Source organism: Teleopsis dalmanni, chromosome 2, assembly GCF_002237135.1.
Source record: "Teleopsis dalmanni isolate 2A chromosome 2, ASM223713v2, whole genome shotgun sequence".
NCBI classification, from domain to species: Eukaryota; Metazoa; Arthropoda; class Insecta; order Diptera; family Diopsidae; genus Teleopsis; species Teleopsis dalmanni.
This window is the reverse complement of record NC_051847.1, coordinates 98,468,656-98,493,040: the sequence shown is the minus strand read 5'-3', so window position 1 is coordinate 98,493,040 and position 24,385 is coordinate 98,468,656. Positions and strand designations below refer to the sequence as shown.

Below are 24,385 nucleotides of genomic sequence, written 5' to 3'. Positions count from 1 at the left end.
TAAAGATTTCTTACAATTAAAATATTTTTATTTATGATAGTCGAAATTATGCTATATTATTTATCAAACAATTACATTTGTTTATGAAATAATTTGAATAATAGCTGTAATCTGTTTTTAATTGACATACATTTCTATTAGTTTTACGTCTTTATGGACAAACATATAAAATCTCATATTTTATATTTTTATAAACTAATTTACTTAATCACTTTTTGTTAAAGTAATTTGTTTCAAAATACAAAATTAAGGTCGAAAATTTTTAATAAAAACAATATGGTTACTTAAGATAGTATGATTAGAAATGGGTAGATATAATATGCAAACAACTTTGTTAAAAATTTTGTTAATAAGTTATTTACATATATACACATATATAACAAACGGCACACATTTTAGATAATGACAATATTTTATACTGAAAAGTCCCAAAAATGAATTTTTTTCTTTAATTATTGAACTTAAAATTATTCTTTAAACGTTTGCTAAAAATCAATATGTTTAAAATATTATGATACAATATACACAGCAAGATATGACTGAACTATATATGTAATTTCGAACTATTTTTTAACTTCCCCGACTTAAGCGGTAGGAACAGTTTGTGAAAGCTTTTTCTCGTTACGGGCTTTTTCCCATTTTGAAACGTAAGTTAATGGATAACATAAGAAGGCTGAGAGCAAAATGAGACCGCCGGCAAAATAAAACGAAACATCGTAACTTCCAGTGTTGTCGTACAGTGCGCCTAAAAGAATATAAAATATATTTATGTTTTAATCATTTTTATTCAATAAGTTTAAACAATTATTTTAAGCTAACAATTTATTCACAAATTAGAGAAAAGTAATACATTCTTAAATATAAAAGAAATTATACTATTATAAAAAAATTAACTTTTTAAGAGATACGCACTATATCGCGTTATGCACTTTGTATAATATAACAATATTAAAAATTTTTTCTAAAAATCCTTTTTTTAGAATTTTTTTCAATTTGCCCTGTATTTTAATGTAAAACGACCCAACTAAAAAAGGATTTATTGTGTGTAATTCATTAAGGCTTCAAGGCTCCACTAAAAAATAAAATCTTAATAAACGTTTAATAAGATGCGATACTTTATCTATTGTAAGTTTTTTTGAATTTTAATTCATTATATAATTATGATCAATGGCCGCTTAACTATAATTTGACTTTAAATTAAAGTTTTTTCGTGTACTCTTAATTAGAATCAAGATCTGGTAAATGTGCACATGATGGGTGTCCATTTTTAACATTACACAAGAAAAATAAATTTACTGTATACTATACTATACTGTAAGGACATTCAGTCATTGCTTAAAAAGATATATACCAAGAAGTGAACACTCGTAAAGGCTAGATTAGGTTTTACCGGCGATCCCTATTGGATCCAATTAGGCCTATTGGCCCATTCTGTTACCGTATATATAGGAAAAACTCAGGGTTTAAAACCACCTAGATCCTTTGGCAAAGCCTAAAATGCTATTTAGTCTCAGGTTCTGTAATTGGTCAATATCCTCGAGAAAGGCGGCTCCTAAAGTATTGAGTCGCCGCCGTGCATGAGCTGTATTTTTTTTTCTGGTAGATGTTCCAAAAACATCTACACCTTAAAATGAAGGCCCTTAATATTAAATACACATATTTTGATTTGTTTTTCATAAAGTATTTTTAGTCAAAAATAAAATTTAGTAACACACTTCAATCATTCCATGTAAAAAAATTATTACAAAAACAAATACATAAAACAGAAATTCTAGAATATATGACTTATATTTTTGTGTTTTAAATATATCATTCGTTACTTTAACTATATTTTCATTTGAATTTAATTATTTAAAACTAATTGAAATAAATATTTCAGTTTATTAATTTTTTCATATTTTGTATTCTGAGAAGCGTTTTTTATAAGTACAGAAATATTGGTAATAATGCGGACGTTATTGATTTTTTCTTATTTAACATGCCTAAAGTAAAACATAATAAAAATATAATTTACTGTGGAATACTATCCGACATAAAAGATCGTTTAGCTTTTTGAAGAAATTTATTATACGTATAATAAATTATTAGATTAGATTTTAAGATTAAATAATAACTCCTATCGAACATGAAATCAGCGCAAATTAAACCTTTAAATCAGTAAAAGCCATTTTGTAAATAAATGAATTGAACTTATAAATAATTGTTAAATTTGTAAATTGATAAATATAAATAGTACTTAATAGTTTAAGTTATCATGTACTGAAGAGCTATAAACACGAACAGAAAAGCAGCTGCTTACAATCACTTTAAAACTTTTGGATCAAAAACACAAATCAAAAAACTGTAAGTAACCGGTAATTTTTAGCGGTGCCAACTATGATAAGCATTCTGTACCCAGCAAATTTACACCGCACTAAAGTTAATATTTGTTTTTTACCCAGCAATTAATAATAAATATAGCCAATATAAATACAAGTCACTCCGTTAAGATGACGCTTCCTAGTTAATGTGTGCCAATCTATCCACGTGTTAATGAATAACGATCAATATTCATAATGAATAAAGTCACATGGTCTTAACTTGCTGATAAATAACGATAAACTTATGCTCATCATAACTGCTCTCAAGCAGTACTGAGTTCCGGATAGGTGCTGTCCTTTCCATCGCAAATTTGGATATATTTAAATGCAACTGTCACAATGGATTATATTAATGTCAATGCTAGAGTCATTTCACATGATACAATTGCTCAACAGACCACCAGTAATAACTGTATTTGATTTCATAACCACTTTCAGCAACTGTTGAGTATATAGGTCAAGAAATAACTGATATCAATAGAAAACAGATATCCTTTTATTTTTTGAAACTTATAAAATTAAGTTTTATCAAGAATCTAAAAACTTTAGAAAAAAAATTCATTTAAAAGTAATCGAAAAATTGGATTTAACTATAAAGTTATGTTGATTTTAGACTCTTTACTTGTAAATAATTTCGGAATTTTATCTTAACAAATGGGATTTGATAACATATTACGGATTGCTATAGTTGCATCACAAACTAAAACGGGTATCTTCAGGCAAAACCATAACCATAACGTCCTATCTATGTTCTGCTAATGCTTCAAAAAGTCAATAACAATTTTATTTAACGGATTAACGCAGTTCTCGTTTCATCTGGAAATATCTGAATTCCAGTCTACCAGTTGACGGAAGCTTAAATCGTTAAGATCAGGAAACTTTCGTAAGATCTTGCCCAATCACCAATTTAATTAGCAACAAACTCAAATGATATAAGCCCTTATTAAATATTAAAAGAATTCTCAACTTCATTTACCAAAGTAACTTAGTAATTTTTCGTCTGTACATTTTTTTTAAATTTTATTTTTAATATTATTAATTACATTGTAAGGATTTAATTTAAAAAAAAATAAATTTACTTTTTACCAAACTTTCATATTTAGTTTTATGTGCATATATTTGTAATAAAAATAATAAGTTGTTGATTAGCAAAAAATGCAAAAGATGGTTTTGAATGGCTAATCTAAATTTAATTCATACCAAAATACGAGGTAAACTCTCCACTTCACTCATTCATAATCAATGCTCAACTTAAAACAAACATAACCAAACTACTAACTAACTAAACTAAATGCTTTCAAAAATTGGTAAGTAATTTCCAATCTACTATATAAAGATTTTAATATTAATGAAATAAAATAAATAGTATATTGAGATATAACACTCAAATAACACCATGTTCTACATCCACTTAATATTACTTTGATTTGGCACCGCATCGAGATGACACTGTCAAATAATAGAACCGTTGCGGATCTATTGAACGCATGATAAAAATGCAATTGCAGATATTAAGAAGTAACAAATCTCGAACTGTGCCTTAAAACCAGCTGAGAATATAATAGTTTCCATATTCTTGAAAAAAGTCCTTTGCTTATATGATGAGAAATATCTTAAATTGATATTAGCTATCGATGATACATAATTACCAATGACCCTTTTTTGAAATAGTTAAATCTAATCTGTTATGGTATATAAGAATTATACTCATTATCTAGTTGTATATTATCTAAAGCCTAAATGCAACGGGATTCCTTAAACTCTTACTATGCCTAGAACTTCCATTCTGTTGAACTATACAATTAATCTTTTTATAAATTTCATTGTGGCACATCTCACCCCAAACGTGAGCATTTATTCTCGAACTCTCTCGAATGCTGCAATTGCACCCTTTTTGGCCACCAAGCTAATTCCAGGTATTCAATAATTTAAGAATTCCATGTTATCCGCTTAAACATATGTACGTTATGTCTAGATCTTAATAATTTATAGCTATAAATTACTTTTCTTTGGGATATAAAGAAAATCCACTCTGAAGTAAAAAGTTTTTGATTATGCTTTGAAATGAACAACGTGCAAATTATTTTAATATAAATTTTTTTCACTTTACTATCAAAAGGTACCCTATTTCGGAACTTAACGCTTATTAAACCTAATTAAGTCATCAAAGTGGAAACCAGACTGAGTATCCTTATTTCCACGTCTTGCTACAAATTAAGACACAAAATATTTTTGGGTCGTAAAATTCTTGACATTTTAAACTTTCTACTATTCGGTTTGCCACTGTATTAAGTCAAGAGGAGTTACATTTAAACTTCATGTCCGCATAGACACATATACGTTCAATACTCTCATCACCAATATTTTTACTATATTCGATCCTTCTGAGTTCAACATCATCCTTTCTGTATCACCAAACCCCTAACATATTACATTTGATTTCCTTTGAAAAAACTTTATATTCCGCGGTAATGAAATTAAGCCCTCGGAATAATGAATTCCGATTAAAATTGATTATATTGTAACTAAAATCATTTTTACTTTCTAATAAATTTGAGTTCAAATGCAAGTCCCCAGATATAATCCTACTTGATTTTCCCATTCTTAATCTCATAAAGTAAAGAAACTTAGACAATGAAAGAATCTATCGTCTCTTATAGAACTGTTATTCTCTTGTTCAGCAATCCATCGTTAAGCCTTTACTGCATTATATTCTGAAAGTTAATTGTCTTAATACCAAACTGGGTAGCGCAGTGACGGTCTGAAATTTTAAGCATTATCAAACACATCTGTGACGGTGTTCGATTCGAGCTTATTACTAAACACATCCCAGTATCCTTTCGAAAAGTGCCTCACTAATGATCAAGTTTTGCACATTAAAACGTAAAAGCAGCACGCATCTTGCGTACAAAAAATATTGTTTAATGAAAAAATATAAAACATATATTAATATATTGAGTTTTTTATCAAAATCTTGCCAAACCAAAACAGTAAAAATAATAATTGTAAGTAATTACAGCTTTACGCCTTTTCTTTTGTAAGCATGTCGCAAAATAACAAATAAAATAAGCTCTACTTTCGATAGCAACTCAGAACAAAATGGAGATTTTGTTAGGCTTATATATATAAAGCATATAATAAAATTTAAAGTTTAAATTTCCAAAATGAATAATAATTCTTTCTTAGCAATTATTGGTAAGAATATTTTTTTTTTTACATGAAATTTCATTCCTTTTAACAGTAAAATAATAAATAGAAAAAGTAACGTATTTTTTACGTACAATGACGACACGAAATACGAAGAATCAAGAAAATCTTTCGTTAACTATTAATTGGATATTTTGTATGTACTTCCAAAAATCATTCACAATAGACGAATTTTTAGTCTTGGCAACCATACGATTTGAACTGCTTATTAGTTAAGCGATTACAAAAATGTTGGACTAAATAAGCCAGCAGTGTTATTGTTTCATATGTTATTTTAAAAAAAAAGCAGTTCTTTTGTGATATGTTTACAAAAGAAAAGGCTTTTTGTAATAAATTTATAATAGTATACAATGCTTAACATATAATAAAAATATATGATAAGCACCTGAAAGAATATTTATTTATTAATTCTTCAATATTATTTAATTAGTCAAATTTGCATAATCTATTTTTGCAATATTTTTTTTATATATTTTATTTATGATTTCAGTATTTTTATAAATATTGAGTTTATCCAGTACTTATTTAAATTCATTACTTCACTATGATTTAAAAGACTACGTTACATTTTATCATTTCACAAAAATAAAAAAAATAGCTAAAATAACTTCTTTAACTAAACTAAATAACTGTTTTACACACAACCAAGCAGAGCTCATGTATACAGATTGGCAATGTGTGAAATTCGTAAGTTCTGTACCAAAATTAAATCCAGGGAACTTATTCTGGATTCATACGAGAGTTTCGTTTGTAATTTTAGCTGTAATGTTTGTAATTTAGCTGTCACATTTGTGATTTCAGCTGTCAATTTTTGTTGCTTTCAATGCAAAATAAAAATTTTTGACAGCTAAAATTATAAACAAGCTCTTGTGTGAATCCAATATTAAAGACAAATGACAGTAGGATTGTGTGTCCATATCAGTTAAAAGAAAGGTGAAATATAATATACGCTGAATTTTAACTGGGCGCATTAAAAAGCAGATAATGCAGTATGATCAAAATCTTCTTCCCTGTTATGATGCAGTTTTTAGTGAGTTATAATATATAATAAAAAAATATAATATATTAAATTTTTCTTACACTAATGAATTTTATACATTTTCAAAAATTTTATTCATTTTTCAAATGTTTACGTAATATCTTGAAGCCATAAATCAAACTTAAAAAATCATTTCTTTTTTATTTTATATTGAACCACTCCAAAACACACATATGAAAACAATAACTTAATAGTTTTCTGTTTAACTTATACAAATTCCTATCTAAATTTGATTACTTTAATAAATTTGCTGTATATATATAATGATTGAATTATAGTAAAGATATATTTAATCACTTTTTAATAAATGTGTTAATTTTGCTAGCGAATACGTTAATAACTCTATATAGCCATTCTAAATGTTAATATAGCTCGATAGTCTAGGCATTGAGAATTTTTTTTAGTATGAAGCACGTTGCTATATCATTCAAGGTTTTATTGATTTGATAACGTATGCTCGTGTTTGAAATTATGCAATTGTGAATTGCAAAAAATGATACGTATATTTTGTTTTCAATACATAATTATTATATTTAGTCGAAACGTAAGACCAAAAAAAATATGCATACCTGCGATAGGACTACCAATAGTTGCGGCAACACCTTGAAATAACATTAGAAATCCGAAAGCATTTGTAAGTTTTTCTAAACCAATCATTTCGACAGCAATCAAAGAACGTAAGGCAGAAAAACAAGCAATGCATATACCAAAGAATACAGCAAATGTCCATTGCGTTGCACTATTGATGACGATACCACTAAGCATAGTCGCTAAGCCGCCAGCGGTAATAGCAACATTATTTAGCCATAAGGGTTTAACGCTTGGAAATGAACTCAAAGTGCCACAAATTATCCTAGCAATAGTATTAATAAGACCTATTCCTGAGACAACCCTCAAAGCAGCTTCTTCATCCATATTTGCATCTTTAGCACGACGTACTAAAAACGTGAATGGCACAAAAAATCCCATCATTGTTAAAAATCCACTAAATGATAGAAGCATAAAGGAAGGCGATTTTAATAGTGAAGTATCAAGCATTGTAGAAAGTGTACGACGCACAGCTTCAGGACAAAGATGACATCCTTTCTGCCTCTCTTCAAGCATATCTTGTTTTGTTGGTAATCTTGTTACTGACATATGATATGCGAGTGAGGTTTGTGATTGGTACTGGGGAATTCTTGTTAAAGATCCTGTAAAAAATATATCGTCCCGATACATTGGCCGCGATGTATTATGAACTGTATCATGTGATCCTGATACATTTTTTCTGTTAATTTCATTTGGTCGACGGCCAGATACAGTATGACGACGTGCCTGAACTATTGTAGGTTTAGTTTCGGTTACAAGAAGATTCTCGTTTTCAGTCTCTTCTTCATTTTCCCCAACAGTGGAAAGTTCTTTATTCAGATTGAAGTTAAATTGTTGCTCTCCGTTTGGTGTCGTCGGCTGTGATTTTCTTAAAGTTTTTAGTTCTGTCCCTTTAGTCGAATTGCTTGATAATCGTCGCTCTAAATTGGTACCACGAAAAACTTCTGCAGCAGTAGGATAATGATGTTTTGGAGAGTTACCCATGTAAGTATTATGTGCTGAATTTGGCATTGAATATGCAAAGCGTCCTTCTGGTAATGGCTTACTGAAAGCATTTGCATGAAATGGAGATCGAGGAGCAACAGTGTTCCCATGACCATTATTTTTTTTCTCTACATTTTCTATGGAACTATCAGTTACTGCAAGTCTTATTGGTTGAATAGGTCTAAAAGCTATCCCAAAAATGGCACAGCTTACGATAATACAACCTTGAATTGCAAGAGTATTTTTCCAACCATAATTTTCTAATAAACTATTTGTAAGTGGTGCAAATATAAATGTACCGACACCCGAACCACATAAAGCCACACCAGTTGCCAACGCACGCCATTTTTCAAAATAAAATCCAATAATTACAACCGATGGAATGTAAACCATACAAAAACCAATTCCTCCAAGTACACCATAAGTTAAAAAAAGATATTCAACACTTGTCGCATAGTAAGATAATCCAAAACAAAATGCAGCAAATAATGATCCAGCTATAGTGACTGGACGAAAACCAAATCGATTTGCTAAAGCACTTACAAATGGACCAGCCATTAGGTAGCAACCGCTTAACAAAGAGGAGACAAAGGCAACATATCCTTTAGATACATCAAAATCTTTTAAAATATAATCCTGTATAAGTCCTGAACAAAAAACAATGCCATCTACTACAGTACAACAAAGAAATGATGCTATCATTACTACCCATGCCCAACCACTATCAGGAGGAACGACAACTTCGGCTGTTGAATTGTCAATTTCGAAATTAGCTGCTTCATCGCCTTCTTCAATAAGTGTTTCAGATACAGCTTTTGATCCTTCGCGCTGTTTAATGTTGGCCATTTATTCTGAAATATATAAAAATATTGTTTAATAAAATGATCTTTTAAGAACTTTTAAGAAAATTATTAAAAACATGACATTAAATTTTTGTTTTCAATACCTTTGTTCAACATATAATGGAAAATAATTACATATATTTAGTATTGAATATTCGAAAGTGCTATAAAACACCAATCTTAATTAGTCCAGTATGCCCCTGCCCATATGGGAAAATGGTTAATGAATTTTAATGTTTAATTTGGGTCATCTATTAGTTTCTTTTCAATCTCGGCAAACAGTAATAATTTAATTTGATTCAATGAATTGATATAGATATACTTAAGCAAAAAAAAAATATTTTTTAAATGTTGAATATATTTGTGGACCCCTTATAAAGTATTAAGAGAATTTGTTCTGCCTCCTAAAGTATGAAAATCTGTATATTGTTAATGTGTTTATTTATTCAAAACTACTAAATGGGATTGTACGTTAAGGTGGAACAAATATTTGCAATACTAATCCTTTACTTTATTACTATACTTTCACTCTAGAGTACTCTAGATTCTTTGCTTTTGCTTTATTTTTGCACAAAAATATGATAAATGAATTATAAGGAACAAAAGTCAGCTTCAGCATAGTCTTCCACTGTTTTGGAATTTAATAATTCTGTTATTAAAGTATATTTATTACATTATATTATATTTTTGAGATTAGTAATCATTTTAGTAACTATGCAGTATTTTTTCAATTATTACTTATCAGTTGCTCCCAGACTTTTATCAAACTAGACTCTTATCCTTAGAATTCGATGAGGTAAATGGTTTAGTACAGCTTTAGAGTAATTGTGTTAATTCAATGAAGTGTAGAAATTTATCAAAATTTAAATAATCTGTTTGTTGCGTGATTTTTTTTTTGTGTTTAATTGTAGACTATGAATTGCACAAAGTCTACTTAAACTAATAAGCAATATTGATATGGCGTTTGTTACGTATGTTTTTATTTTTATTAATCTACATGTATAAATCTTATTCAATTCAATACTTTTGTTCAATACTTGTTCTACGTGAACAACAGAATAATCGTATTTCTCTTACTTTAATTTTTTTAATTTAATTTATTTTTAATAGTAGTATTACTAGTGGCATTAGTATTATATTTACAATGAGACTAAAGTTTATAATTGAAGCCAAATATTTAAAATGGGTTGGTTTCGTAAACAGATAAATAATTCCATCAGATAGTTATAATACAGTTATAAGCTTATCGTCTCGACTAAATACTTTGTACAGTCCATCGTACCGAGCTTTCACCGGGGGACGAATGTTATCATCCCGTAAGAAAACATGGAACACGTTTTCAAGTCTTGCTTCACAAAAATCTGATTTCTTTCCACATACTATATATTTGTTGGTCATTCTTGATTTCCTGTTGCTTTAAATTCGCCTTTTAATATTTATAAAAGTGCTCTTTAGGTATGTAAAACATATTCTATCCACTTCAAACATTACTTTTTTATGTCGTATAATTGGATAATAAAACCGGCATACCGGACCTAGATGTAAGTTTCTCTTTGAGATCTCACACGTGAGTTCTAGAATCTCACACGTGAGTTCTAGAATCTCACACGTGATGTTTGAGATGATATATCTGGCTGACTGCAAAGAGAGTGTTAAGACACTTTAATATTTACCTAATTCTGCGATAAGTAAGAGCGAAAGGCAGAGGAGTTATAGCCGCAATAAATGCAACAAACGAAAATTTTTCGGCTAGATTTATTATAAATACGCTACGATATAGTGCTGTTCATATTCGAATTTACGAAGTATTCGAAGAAATTCGAATATTCGAATAGTAAACGAAGTCTTCGAAGTTGAAAAAAACTTCGAAGTTTTTGTGAATTTTTGTTCTCGAAGTCTTCGAAGTTTAAATGTAGTGAAAAACTTCGAAGACTTCGAAGACTTCGTAAGCAAAAGGTGAAGTGAGAGCGCACAATGCAAACAAACGTGCATCACACAAATTATTTGAGGGATGAAAGCGTTTGCTTTGTTTGTACGGTTTTATGTTTTTTGTTGTTATTCTATGCAGAAAATTAAAAACATGTTTTTTTGTTTTATTTTATTACATAAAATTTATTTTATTATTAAATATGTATTATAATATATATTATTTTTAAATATGTTATTATTAAATATTTTTTATATTAAATAAAAAATTCACATTTTAAATAACTTATATTTATTATTTATATTTAAAAAATCATATTTGAGAAAATTTTTAATATAACATAAAATATATACGTAATAATATGAAAATATTGATATTGATGGATTTTATTAGTAATGGAATTTTATAAAAATTTTCATTTTCCTTTAAAAAGAAAATCACAAATTAAAACCTTAAAAATTAGTTATGGAAAAATGAGTTTTGCTCATTAATGCCTAATTATTTGACCTGTATGAGCTGTGATGATCACGCAGGTAAGCGCAAATTTATTTTTGCATTATAAAATTTTGAATGTTTTGTTGTAGTTACAGTTATTTTACTGTTTATGGAAAATTTTTAAATCCTTTATTCTAGGAAAAGAAATACATAATATTATAAGGAAGTATCTAAATAAAATGTAAATTAGTGTATAAGCAAAATTGTATAAAAGAAATTCCATCAAATTTTCATGTATTTTATATTATATTAAAAATTTTCATAAATATAATTTTTTAAATGTAAATAATAAATATAAGTTATTTAAAATGTGAATTTTTTATTTAATATAAAAAATATTTAATAATAACATATTTAAAAATAATATATATTATAATACATATTTAATAATAAAATAATAAAATAAATTTTATGTAATAAAATAAAACAAAAAAACATGTTTTTAATTTTCTGCATAGAATAACAACAAAAAACATAAAACCGTACAAACAAAGCAAACGCTTTCATCCCTCAAATTATTTGTGTGATGCACGTTTGTTTGCATTGTGCGCTCTCACTTCACCTTTTGCTTACGAAGTCTTCGAAGTCTTCGAAGTTTTTCACTACATTTAAACTTCGAAGACTTCGAGAACAAAAATTCACAAAAACTTCGAAGTTTTTTCCAACTTCGAAGACTTCGTTGAAATGCGAATATTCGAATATTCGAAGAACTTCGAATTTTTAAAAACTTCGAATAATGTGAACAGCACTACTACGATATAGACATTATAAATAAATTATTTAAATAAACATTAAAAAAAAAGGCTTTTTATATCTTATATAATATAATACTGGTAGAAGGCGATTTAATTATAAACAATATAGCATTTGGAAATTTTTTTTGTAATAAAGTGTAACAACCTTTTCAAACATGATTAAACATTTTTCAGTGGTCTTAGAAATATTTATTTGTCTGTATATAATTTTTTAGACAAGTGCACCGAACCCTGTTAAATTGAAAACGCAGACTCATGTGGTGGATTACTTAGCCAACGTCGCACTTAATTTGCGTTGTTTAAAAACAATGTATTTGCTATTTAAAAAGATTCATTATATGTCATGTGAATATAAAAAAATTTTAATTAATGATATATCTTTATGATTTATTTTTGTTAATTTTGGAATCCATGATGACTAACTTTTTTTTATTATATATAAAAATATATTTCAATTATTATATATTAAATAAAAAATAAATATATATTCAATAAATAATTAGTATTATAAACTAATGACTACAAAATCCGAGTTAATGTATCATAAGAAAAAATAGCAATAAATTTTTAAAAAAGTGAAGATTTATGCTTAATAATTAATAGGTAAATGGATGTTTTTGATATAAATCCCAAAAAAAATTTTATAATAGAATACGTTAAAAAATGCAAGACAAAAAGTAATACAAAAAGGTATTTTATATTAAAAAAGTGTGAAAATACTGAAAATAGACTTCAATACAATGTTATCTGTTTATTTGTCCAAGAATTCTCTTATATAAATACATATAGCTTTGATAAAGAACACTTTGTATATAAATGGATATATTACTTGTAAGTATTTGTGTGTCAATAAAATACACTTACAAAAAAGTGCGCTTATTTGAGGTTGTCCTCGGTGTAAAAAAAGAATTCGGCAGCGAAACCCTGTTTCATTTTTGACAGTTACTCACTTAAGGTGAGTAAACACAACGACACTGTGGTAAATTATTATCTCACATGATTTCGCATTTGAAATGCGAAATATGGTTTTATAAGACAAATGTTTGTTTTTTGAAGGTCGTTTCAGATCGTTTTTTTAAATAATAAACAAAATCTAACCGTTTATTTATATACAAAAAATTCAAAAAAAAGTATATCAAAATGACTTTAATATGTTATAAATACATTAATGGTTTTAAAGTTGTTTAAAATTGAAATAAATGTTTAATTCATTTTAATAATACAATAATTATTAATTAATAATAATATAATTAATAATATAATAATTATTATAATATAAAAATTAATAATAATTAATTATTAATTAATAATATAAGCCTAAAACCCAACAAATAAATCAAAACAATTAAGGTCGGTAACAATATTTTAAAATATATAATGTAATATATATTAAATAATTTAATATATAAATATAAAGGCTTATTTTTTTCCTTTATATTTTTTGTTTTATTTTTAAATTTTTAAAATGAAATTAATATTAAATTTGCTTTTCAACTAACTATGAAAAGGAAAACCAGAACAAATGATGTCAAATATGTTGTTTGTTAAAGAAACCACCCAGATAATTACAAACTGCAAGCAAGTATTTTTCCACAACTTAAATTTTTTTTAAAACATAATGCTGAAATTAAACTTTCAACTAATCAGCATAAAGAGCAACCCGAAAACAGCAAACTTTCAAATTTTCTAAGTCTAAGTGTCTAAACAAATTTCATGCCTATAAAACTCGTCTTATGGAATGCCAATAGGTTGTCACAACTTTTTACTCAGCAATATTAATTAAAAAAATATTTAAACATTATGAATGCACTGATTTAATTCCAGTCACAAATATTAAGACCGAGGAATCAGTCGGACCGATTCTTATATCCGCCATATACAGCCCACCAAAACATAATGTAAAGAAAGAAATCTACATAAAATTTTTTTCAACATTAGAGAATCGATTTATAACGGGTTGTAATTACAATGCGAAAAATGTATTCTGTGGATCACAAGTAACCACAACAAAGGAACGTGAATTATATAAGGCAGTGAAACTTAAAACACTTAAAACTTTAAGTCTTTTCTACGGGAGATCACACATACTAGCCATCAAATACAGCAAAAATTCCTGAACTTATTGATTTCTCTGTTACCAAAGGTTTCCTTTATGAACAATGCAAGACTAGCTGAGAGTTGTCATCGGACCATTCACCTGTGATTGTCATTAAAGATAAAGGTCTTACAACAATACCGCAAATATGTCAGTTATACAATGAAGGAACAAATTGAACTTTATTTAAAACACTAGGTGTACTCATCTAATTCTGGTGAACGATAAAGTATAAAAGGTATCCAGAAAGTACCATGAACCAATAAAAATTTATCCCAAAACTCTTTCTCGAAATTGATGTCGCCATCAAAAACTTTTACGAAGCTAAAAAGGAAAACTCCTCGTACAATTAGTGTGCAATTGTTTCTAAATTAAAATAAAATATATACATTTATACGAACAACAGCCACACGTCCAGCTAACCAATTTAATGGTTATATAAAAATATGAAAATAATTTTAAAAGTACTAACAAAAGCAAAAAATTGCTGTAGAAAACCTTTATATATACAATTTCAATGAAAATAAAATAAACAATATACTACATATTAAAATATTAAAATAAAATTTAAAAAACACCATGCTCTATATTAATATTACTTTGGTTTGGTTGGTTTAAATCTATTTTTAAACTGCAGTTGACAAAGGAATCCAACGAAAAACGTAAGTATGGTAAATACATGATTAAAGATACTAAAAGTATTTATGAATTTTTCCATACACAAACAATATATAACAACTATAACAAACAATAATAAATAAGATATTTATATTTGAATACATACATATAGAAAAAAGTCGAAAATAAATATATTTTATAAAATATATCCACACTTTGGTGGAATTTAATTTGACCAAACATATTTTTAATGTTTATTTATGAAGTTCTTTAATAAATTGAGAGAATATTTTTTTTGTTATATACCTACATATATATTATGTAAGTACTTCTATGTACATATGTTATTTTCTTAATCACAATTAGTTCTAGTGTCTAATCGTTAAAGTAAGACCACACGAATTTTCTTTAGCAACGACTTATGTTAATTTGGCCTTCAGAAAAAACCTTGAGGCTTATGTTATGTGGAATTACAATATTGAAAGTGGTGCCACATTTTTACTGCAATGAAAGAAAGATTGGAAAGTCAAATGGATGACGAGTACATACTATGTATTACATATATATTCGGTTTCGTACATACTCTTCGACACCGAAAATTAATTATGTTGTCATTTTAAAGCCAATACTGTCGTCATCACGAACTGACATTTTTAAGATTACCAAACTTAAGTAGAAAAGGGAAATGGTGGTATCGTCTTCACGAACTGATATTTTTAAGATTACCAAACTTAAGTATAAAGAGTATGTAAACAAAATAGAGAACTAGAGATGAATCTTATGAAATTTACCGAAATTATTTGCGGAGGCACAAAAGCTGTAATCTGAAACGTATTCTCTTGACAAATATTCCGATTTTCAGAGAAATATGAATATGAATATAAACTTCAATAGAGAATTTTCATGCTATACAACACGTACCGTTTGCGAAAACTTCCGGAAAGTATGATGTTAAGTTTTGGTGATGTAAACACACAGATCATACGATTTATCACCGCTAAATTTTCGTTTATAGGATAACGCAAAGGATAGTATATAAATAGACAAAACTTAATTTCTTGATGCTTTCAAAACGAACATCCATCAAGTTGTGATCGAACAACGGATATGTATCGATAAATAATCTAAAATTACTTCAAAAGGATGCAGTGATGTGATATATCCTAAAGAGGACATTTTAATAATAAGATATTTAACACCTAATGGCACGGTCCAAATACTATATAGAAATAAAAATTAATCAATATATCAAACACAAGAGTACTTTTGGAACCATCAAACGATTAACTCTGTGAATTGCTTGTTCGCAATGGTTGTCCACTTAGTGAAATACTGTGTTGACAAGTTTAACGACGCCTGTAAGTTTAATTGCATATTCACAGCGATGAAATCAGTTCAAGAAATCGTTGTATCAGCAAAGATGAAAATTATAGAGCTACAAGAGGATGGGGAAAGTTAAACATCACAGGGGATTTACGGCGGCAATAAGTACAATTTATCAATGTTAGCACAAAATGAACTATTATCGAGATAGTTTCGATTTACTTTTACAAGATGTAAAAGAAGCATGAAATAATTTTAAAGAAAATAAAAAAAAAAATATATATAAATGTTCCTAGAACTAAATATACTGCAAAATAAAATGTAAAAGAAAAACTAATTATTATTATTTGACTTTTTATTTAGAATAAAGTTTTATTTATAGTTTATTGGATTTAATATTTCAGAAGACGCATGTGGCTTTAACTTTTTCTACTACCATTGCAGTAAATAAAAAATTTTTATTATCAAAATAGTTTGGAATTAGTCTTATTTGATGTAGAAGATAATTAAAATTAATAAGTACTAAATGAATATTACTAAAATATCGCTATTTATTATGATAAATGGCGTTTATTTAAATATGAATTATGATTCAATGTAACGTATAAAATGCAGGATTATATTTGAGTTTTCATTAAACACATCTAAAGAGATAATACTCCAGTCCTAATTTGTTTTTCAGAGCTAAGTGTTTTTCATCAAATTGAAATGCTTTGTATCACACCTAATTTGTGTGTTAAATAAAATAAAAAGGATTGATAACAATATTATAAGTAATGTTTATTATAATATATTCAAACGAACATCTCCATTTGATTTATATCATATTTCTACTTAATTAATAAGTCAATGACAACTTGAATAATATAATAATTAATATAAACGAGGGAATACAATTTTTCGATATAGATGCTTTGCTGATAATTTTGATTTATTATAACAAATGAATTTGGTGTTCACATCGCCAAAATCATTGAGAGAATCGAGATATGACTGCAATTCGTTGATAAGACTTGAGCTTTCTTGATCGCCTCTTCCGCATTCACTTTTATTTTCTTCAAGGGTTTCTCTTCTTTTTCTTCCCGTTTCCTCTTCTTCGTCTCCTTCATTATAGTTGTTTTCACTTCTTGTCTGTTTGGAAGAACTTGTATCTCCGTCAGAAAAGGTTGTCCACAAGTGATCTCTTCCTCGTTTTCGCTTCCTGTATGATTCGGAGTTGCATCGTCCAAAATCAATGGTTCTCTTAACAATGTTTTTTTCGACATCGACATGTTCCGGTGAATATGTGTAACTGCAAACACTTGATGTTGTAGAATTACTATTGTCTTCTTCACAATTAAATGACATTTAACAATTCTATAAAATTTTTACAACTTTTATACTAAAATTTTACGTAATTATTATTATTGTTAATTAATTAATATTAATTTAATACTTGAAATCTAAAAATCAACACTAAAGATTTGAATTTGCGTTGGTAAAGATAATAACACATATTGACGACGACGACGACTACGACTGGTTTGTGATTGGCTGACGCTAGCAGCTTAGTTTGATTTACTAGTCATGGCTTAGCTATATAATGGTCTACGGCCGATAGCTGCCGACGTAAATCAAACTTTAATTTTAGACTTTTCACAAAATTAACTGAACTATTGGACTATATCAGGTCACATTAGTAGGCTACAGCGTGAGTGGTATGCCTGCCAGTACAGTGATTACATTAAATAATGTGGAGTGAATTAAACCACACAATTATGTTATTTTCAAACTGTTGACATACCATATCATACGTGTGATTTGACATGTATATTCTTTAAGCCATCTTTAGACCACCATTTTAAAATATTTTGTGCTTATAGCCAATTTAAGTGATATATGAGCATCTCCATCTATTAGAATTAATGTTATCAGAAATTGAAGAATGTAAGTCTTGCAAATTTGCAACCATATTGTTGCTAGGAACGCCTCTTTGGTTTGGTATTCTTTTCATGTATATATCTTATTCACGAATAAACGACATTGTGATTAAAGCTCAGAAGTTGTGTAAATACCAGTGAAAGCAGTTTAGTGCTATCAAGATAAAATCGCATGAGAAGTAATCAAACGGTATACTGAAAACTTTGTTTATTCTTTTAACTTTATATCCCAGCAATTTATAATGGTATCGCTGTTTTATTGATGCTTTAGTCAGTTTTAAGGAATCAATGTGCGAAATGATTCTTTAAAGTATGGCTAGGTATCAATAAAGCAACGATGGTTTTCCTATAACATGGAATGCATGAAAACACATTTACTTGGTGTCGTAGTAGCATCGATGATTGATTCTAAAGTATCGATTATGTTATTTGTTAAATGTTATATTCTCATCAATAATTGCAAAGAATTATTAATTTTCGAAATTTCAACTTTAAATTTTATTACACATTTATTGCCCATATAAGCCGAACAAATCCTCCATTTTGTCCAGAGTTGCCATTTAGTAGTGCTTATTTTTTTAGTTCTTTTGTGACATGCTTACAAAAGAAAACGCCTAATAATAAATGTAATTAATACATGAACAAATACTATGTACATTTTTAAGTTAAAAATAAAATTTAAAATAAATAAAATAAAATGCTGGATAAGGTACCAGTCTTTTCAAAAAACAAAAACAAAACATAAATCGCAATATTAGTAATGCTTTTTAGAAGTAAATGAAGTACAACTTTCCGTATTTAGAAAAACGGACCGTAGTCGCTTTAAGACGATTTGTTTTATTAGTTGTTGATTTGTTTACATTAAAATATCCGTCATGGCACAAGTATTATTGGTGTAAAGAAAACAAAAATAAAATCAGCTAATATGAGCATTCAAGTATATTTGTATAGAGAAGCACTTTCAAAAGTACATTGGGACTAAATGTCAAGTTTGGGTAACAAAGTAAGGGTATTCAGTGCATATAGATCATATGCAACTTCTTGTTCTTGCGTACAATCAAGAATTTCAAAAAAAAAAGATTACATGTTACGAATTACGTTAAATAAATTAAAGTTAATTCAAAATCAGTTATTATAATATTTGTCTCCTTAAGCTCTTCTTAGTAACACGTTAATTTTAAAATAATTATTTCATGCTGACAAGAGCATTGTTTTCCTTTTTATATATTAATAATTGACTGCCTCAATTTTATTTAAAAAATGAAGTCAATATTTATATAATTTTTTATATTTACTGTTTACCGAAAGGCCGCGTTGTTAAGCTACATTTAGATGCGCACATTCTACACCTTCAACATAACGTCAATACTTCCAATATATAAGAAGAACGAACCGAACGAAGAAGTGTACCAAACTAGTCCATATTAATATAATTAGACAAAATATTGCGTTATAGCACGATAAGAAAATTGCAATTGTTTCTGGAAAAATGTATAAATGGTTTTATATTTTTACATATTTATTGCAGATAATAATAAATACAAATGTAACAAAAACCAAAATAATATACGAGTATGAACTATATTAATAGTTACAATTATTGATTGATTTTATAAATTGTTCAAACAAATTAATTCAATATCAAATTAGTATACGAGACTCCATTGTATCGCACCACATCAGTGGCGTAACTACATTTTTTAGGCCTATAAGCAACTACTAACTAAGGGGCCCCTACTAACATCTTTTTATACCCTTTACACGAAAAAGTGTAAAAAGGGTATATTATATTTGTCCAGATTTTCGTAACGCATTAAAGGAAACGTCGCAAATACTATAAAGTATATATCAGTAAAGTATATATATACCTTTTCAGTTCAAACTACTCTCTCAGCTTTTGAACTCAGCTTTTTGATACTCCAATGAAATTTGGTATATGTTAATGGTTAATGAAATATTTTGCAATATGGAGTAGATGCAGATTTAAATATAGCACCGATAGAAATTGAGGATTGAAGCACAACTATACGGCAAATCGTTTCGTCCCACTTTTGAGAATTTATTAAAAATAAATACAATGAATACATAAATTTATAATGGGGCCCCCTAAATTCGTGGGCCCGAAAGCGTTGCTTCCAGTCGCTTCCCTGTAGTTACGCCACTGCACCACATATTTTAATTATTGAAGAATAGAGAATAAAACCAGACTCAGTACAGTTTAAACTCACGTACTTCTATGTTGTTATCTACAATGTGTTGATTGCAGGGTTCTCCATTTTTCGAATGATAAAACTCCACCTATCGTGATATGTGGTACTTAGTCATCAAGAAGTCGGTTTTGGATTTACTAAACTATTGCTAATAAGAGGTTTTTCCACATGCGTTTCTCATCGAGGAACCGTATTAAATATAGTTTCCAAACGTTATCTCTAATAAGTAGGTTATAAATCTGAAATTCCTATTGATGATTATTGACGAATGAAGTTTAAAATGCATACATATATACATAAAATGAATATTGCATTTGCAGTACTTTTACAAATCTTTTTTCATTTTTTTCAAAATAATTCGAATGAGCATGATTTTCGATTAATATGGCCTTTAGAATGTTGATACATTTTATTTTTGACGACTTCTACCTCCATAAAACACTTTTCTTTCATCGGTAAATGCGTTTTTTTTGAGAAGGTTAAATCTGCACGTTATCAAATCAGGTGAATAGAAAAACTGGTTTGCCTTTTGATGCATGTAATTGCCAATAAATAGTCTCACGCAAAAAGTTGCGTTATTGAGCTTTGTGTATTCGCCAACATAAATCTGCAACATATGCCTATATGTTCGATAAAAATAATATTTTTAGATTACAATTAAATAAATATTTGATGAATTCATACACAGTTTTGATCAAACCTGTAGAGATAATGGATATATGTTGACCAACAATTTGGTCATAAGTTATTGATATATTCATAACGATATTGCGCCTTGTGTAGTCGCTATCATAAGGTTTTAATATACCTAAATATTCGATCAAAATGATATGTTTTTGAGATTTACAGTTTAGGAATATTAATCTGATCTTTGATCAATCCATCAATTAAGTTCAATTAGTTCATCATTTGAGACTCTTTAGTTAAGGTTTAATTAAGTTTAAAATAAAACCTTCTTTGTTCTAAGCTTATCTTTATACCAATAATACCAAGATTCTGTAAACTTTGGGGACACATTAACTCTGCTTCTATTCGTCCGATCACATGAAATGATGACAACACATCACAATGCTGACGCAATTAATTCTCAAAAGAAAATAGTCAATTATATTACAAATATTTATTTTAAAAAACTATTTTATGTTGTACATAAAAATAATTAAAAATTATATACAGTTTCAAAAAATTTATAATAATTAAAGAATAAATATAATATGGTAAATATTTTAATCAAAATCGATTCCACTGACAATATTTTAACTATTATTTGTTCCAGTTTTTGATTATTTCTTTTACAACAAAACACTTTGAATCAAATTTGAGAAAGGTTAAGCACATTAATATGACCGAGTACTTTCAAAATTATTTTTGTTTTTTTATTCTATGTTTACACTTTATTGGATTAGATATTTTTGTATTTGTGAGTATTTAGAAACACACATTGCCTTGTATATTTCTTATCTATGAATGGGTTATTTTGTATTTTGTATTTTGTATTTAACGCACTAACACCAGATTTGTTACTAAACTATATACATACATATATATGTTGGTGTGTATTACGTACTACATATTTACTTCTGTGTCTACTGAAAATGTAGTAAATAAATAAGAGTGCTGCTTACGCATGTAACGCATGTGTTTGTTCCACAAGCACATGTACGTACGAATTGCCGACATATGCTGCAGAAGCAAGTTCTATGCAACTGTTGCATGGTTTCGACATTGGCAAAATAGCTATGAAAATCTACAAATATACTTGAAATATATTAGACATTCTCTTCGATCATATGAGTAAGATTAAATACGATATTTGGACTAGATTTGCAGATTATCTTAGGCTTTGAATGAGTTAGTTATGTATACGAATTTACGAATTTGTGTCTGTTTTGTTATAATATTTTATCGCACTGAACTGGTCTTTGTGGATTTTCGTCACATAAAAAGTCATGGTATTGTTTATATTTTATATGTCTCGATTACGGCTAACTAAAGGAATATGCACAGCAAATGGCAGAACAAGAAACGTCTGCTGTATAAGTTATAAGTCGTTGAAACGCTGACGAGTTTATGTAATAAGCAAATATAAATTTTAAAACGAAAATACTTGTTTAACTGACTGGTTCGTGAATGGAATGAACATGAACGAACATTGAGATTCCCGACAACATTATAGCGACAGAAAATCAGCAACAAACAAAAAAGTAAAAAAATAAAAACAATAAAAAAAATAAAAAAGTAAAAAAAGTAAATACATATATGTGTAATATATATATTTTCTTTTAAGCTTATTTATTATACTGCAACTGCTCAACTGTTTCTGACAAATATAACTGCTTTACACACTTGCAGCAAAATTTGTTATTTTATATTTTATATTTTGTATTTTGTATTTAAATAAGGCATTAAACTAAATATGTACATATATTGAGAGGCGAGAACTCAACCACGCTACAAGCAACATAACGAAAGAATGTTGCAATTGAAATTTATTTAGACCCGATTGGATTTGTAGACGGACGAGGCCTTACTCGATGTCAAAAACACTATTGCAAGTTGGTAATTGCATTCGTCTGGCTTGAAAATGTTGTTCGATAAGAAATATACATATGGTATATGTATTTTCTTAAGGTTTTGGTTTTTATTTTAACCGCGTGAATTAGAAATCATATAAAACCCATTGAGATAGTACAATCTACGAAAGTAAATAATCTTTAATGGAGCATATATTCAAGTCAATGAAATACTATTAAACATAACTGCACACATGAATAACATTTAAATATTTAAACATTTTTAAAATTTGTGTTGTGAGTGTAGTAGTAGCTATTTTACCTGAAGAACGATTTAATGCGGCAATGTATCACCTTTTGAGTTTTAGTATTTTAATAGCACAAATTTTATATGTTAAATTTATTTAATTTTTATATTAAGATTATTATTTTAACTGTTATTTTCACTTCACTATGTGTTTGCAGAATTTCCTAAAAAATTTAATTAAATTCAAAAAAGCCAATTGCCTCAAACGTTGTGGTGTATCTGCAACGAATTCTTGTTAAAAATATACCGTGCACTAATCACATGCAGTAGCAGTAAATGTTGGAATCTCAAACTGCTAATATTCTACTTAAAGCAAACGATCGATTTAAGATGTACTAGCGGGTTTTATAAAATCCACCACAACCATTTCCCATGAATGCCTTCTGTTTACTGAAGAATTTTGGTGTTGGCTAGAGATTCAATGGTATTGGAAACAGTAAAGTATAAAGAAAAAGCAGCAACAGTAAAAGGCAGAGAACTGCACGAGCATATGTCGCAGTACGCAGTACGGGCAACACATTTCATTATCAGACAAGTCGTCGAAAGCCCGATTGAGATTTTCGCTCACTGCATGTTATCAGTGTTTACTGCTTCGATTTTAGTGAAAATACATAAAAAGATCATATATAGCATGTCAAAAGAACGTTGGTTTAATACAAATTTGATACAAAGTTGATTTTGTATGAAGTCAACCTATAACAGGTTCACATCGTTGCGAAATCTGAAAATGATTAAAAATGAAAAAAAATTGTTTCTCTCCAATTATTGTTTTCGTCCTCTACAATGAAATATAACTTAATATTAAAAAAGAAAATACAATGTACAGCCTATTCAATACTTCAAAGATATTATTAACAATAACATGTTATCTACTGCTAATATACCACTTGAAGCAAAAATCAGTAAGAACAATGTTAATTATTTAATTGTCATTTACTTCTCTATTTAGAAATATACATACTTGCACTAATATCATTTTCTGTTATAGTATTTTTATATATAAATTTTCAGTTATACAAAATAATAGATTATTGCATTTAAAAAAAAATTAAAATTTTTAAATAAAAATATATTTAATAACAATAAACACTTCTTTGTTATACACACAGCAGAAAAAGTCTACACTTACCCACAAAGTTTTTCTTAAATTTTTCGCATAACTTTTTTAATTTTTACTCAAATTGATTTTTGTTTTCTGATTTA

General features: G+C 27.9%; 1 protein-coding gene across 1 annotated transcript; it reads right to left on the bottom strand.

The window, feature by feature from the left end:
* Positions 1 to 51: 51 nt before the first annotated feature.
* Positions 52 to 23,593, bottom strand: LOC119685961. The gene is made up of 3 exons (XM_038100383.1): positions 23,198 to 23,593; positions 7,176 to 9,029; positions 52 to 745 (listed from the first exon to the last, which is right to left on the bottom strand). The coding sequence occupies exons 2-3, from the start codon at positions 9,022 to 9,024 to the stop codon at positions 585 to 587; spliced, it is 2,010 nt and encodes a 669-aa protein (XP_037956311.1). The 5' UTR covers positions 9,025 to 9,029; positions 23,198 to 23,593; the 3' UTR covers positions 52 to 584.
* Positions 23,594 to 24,385: the final 792 nt, after the last annotated feature.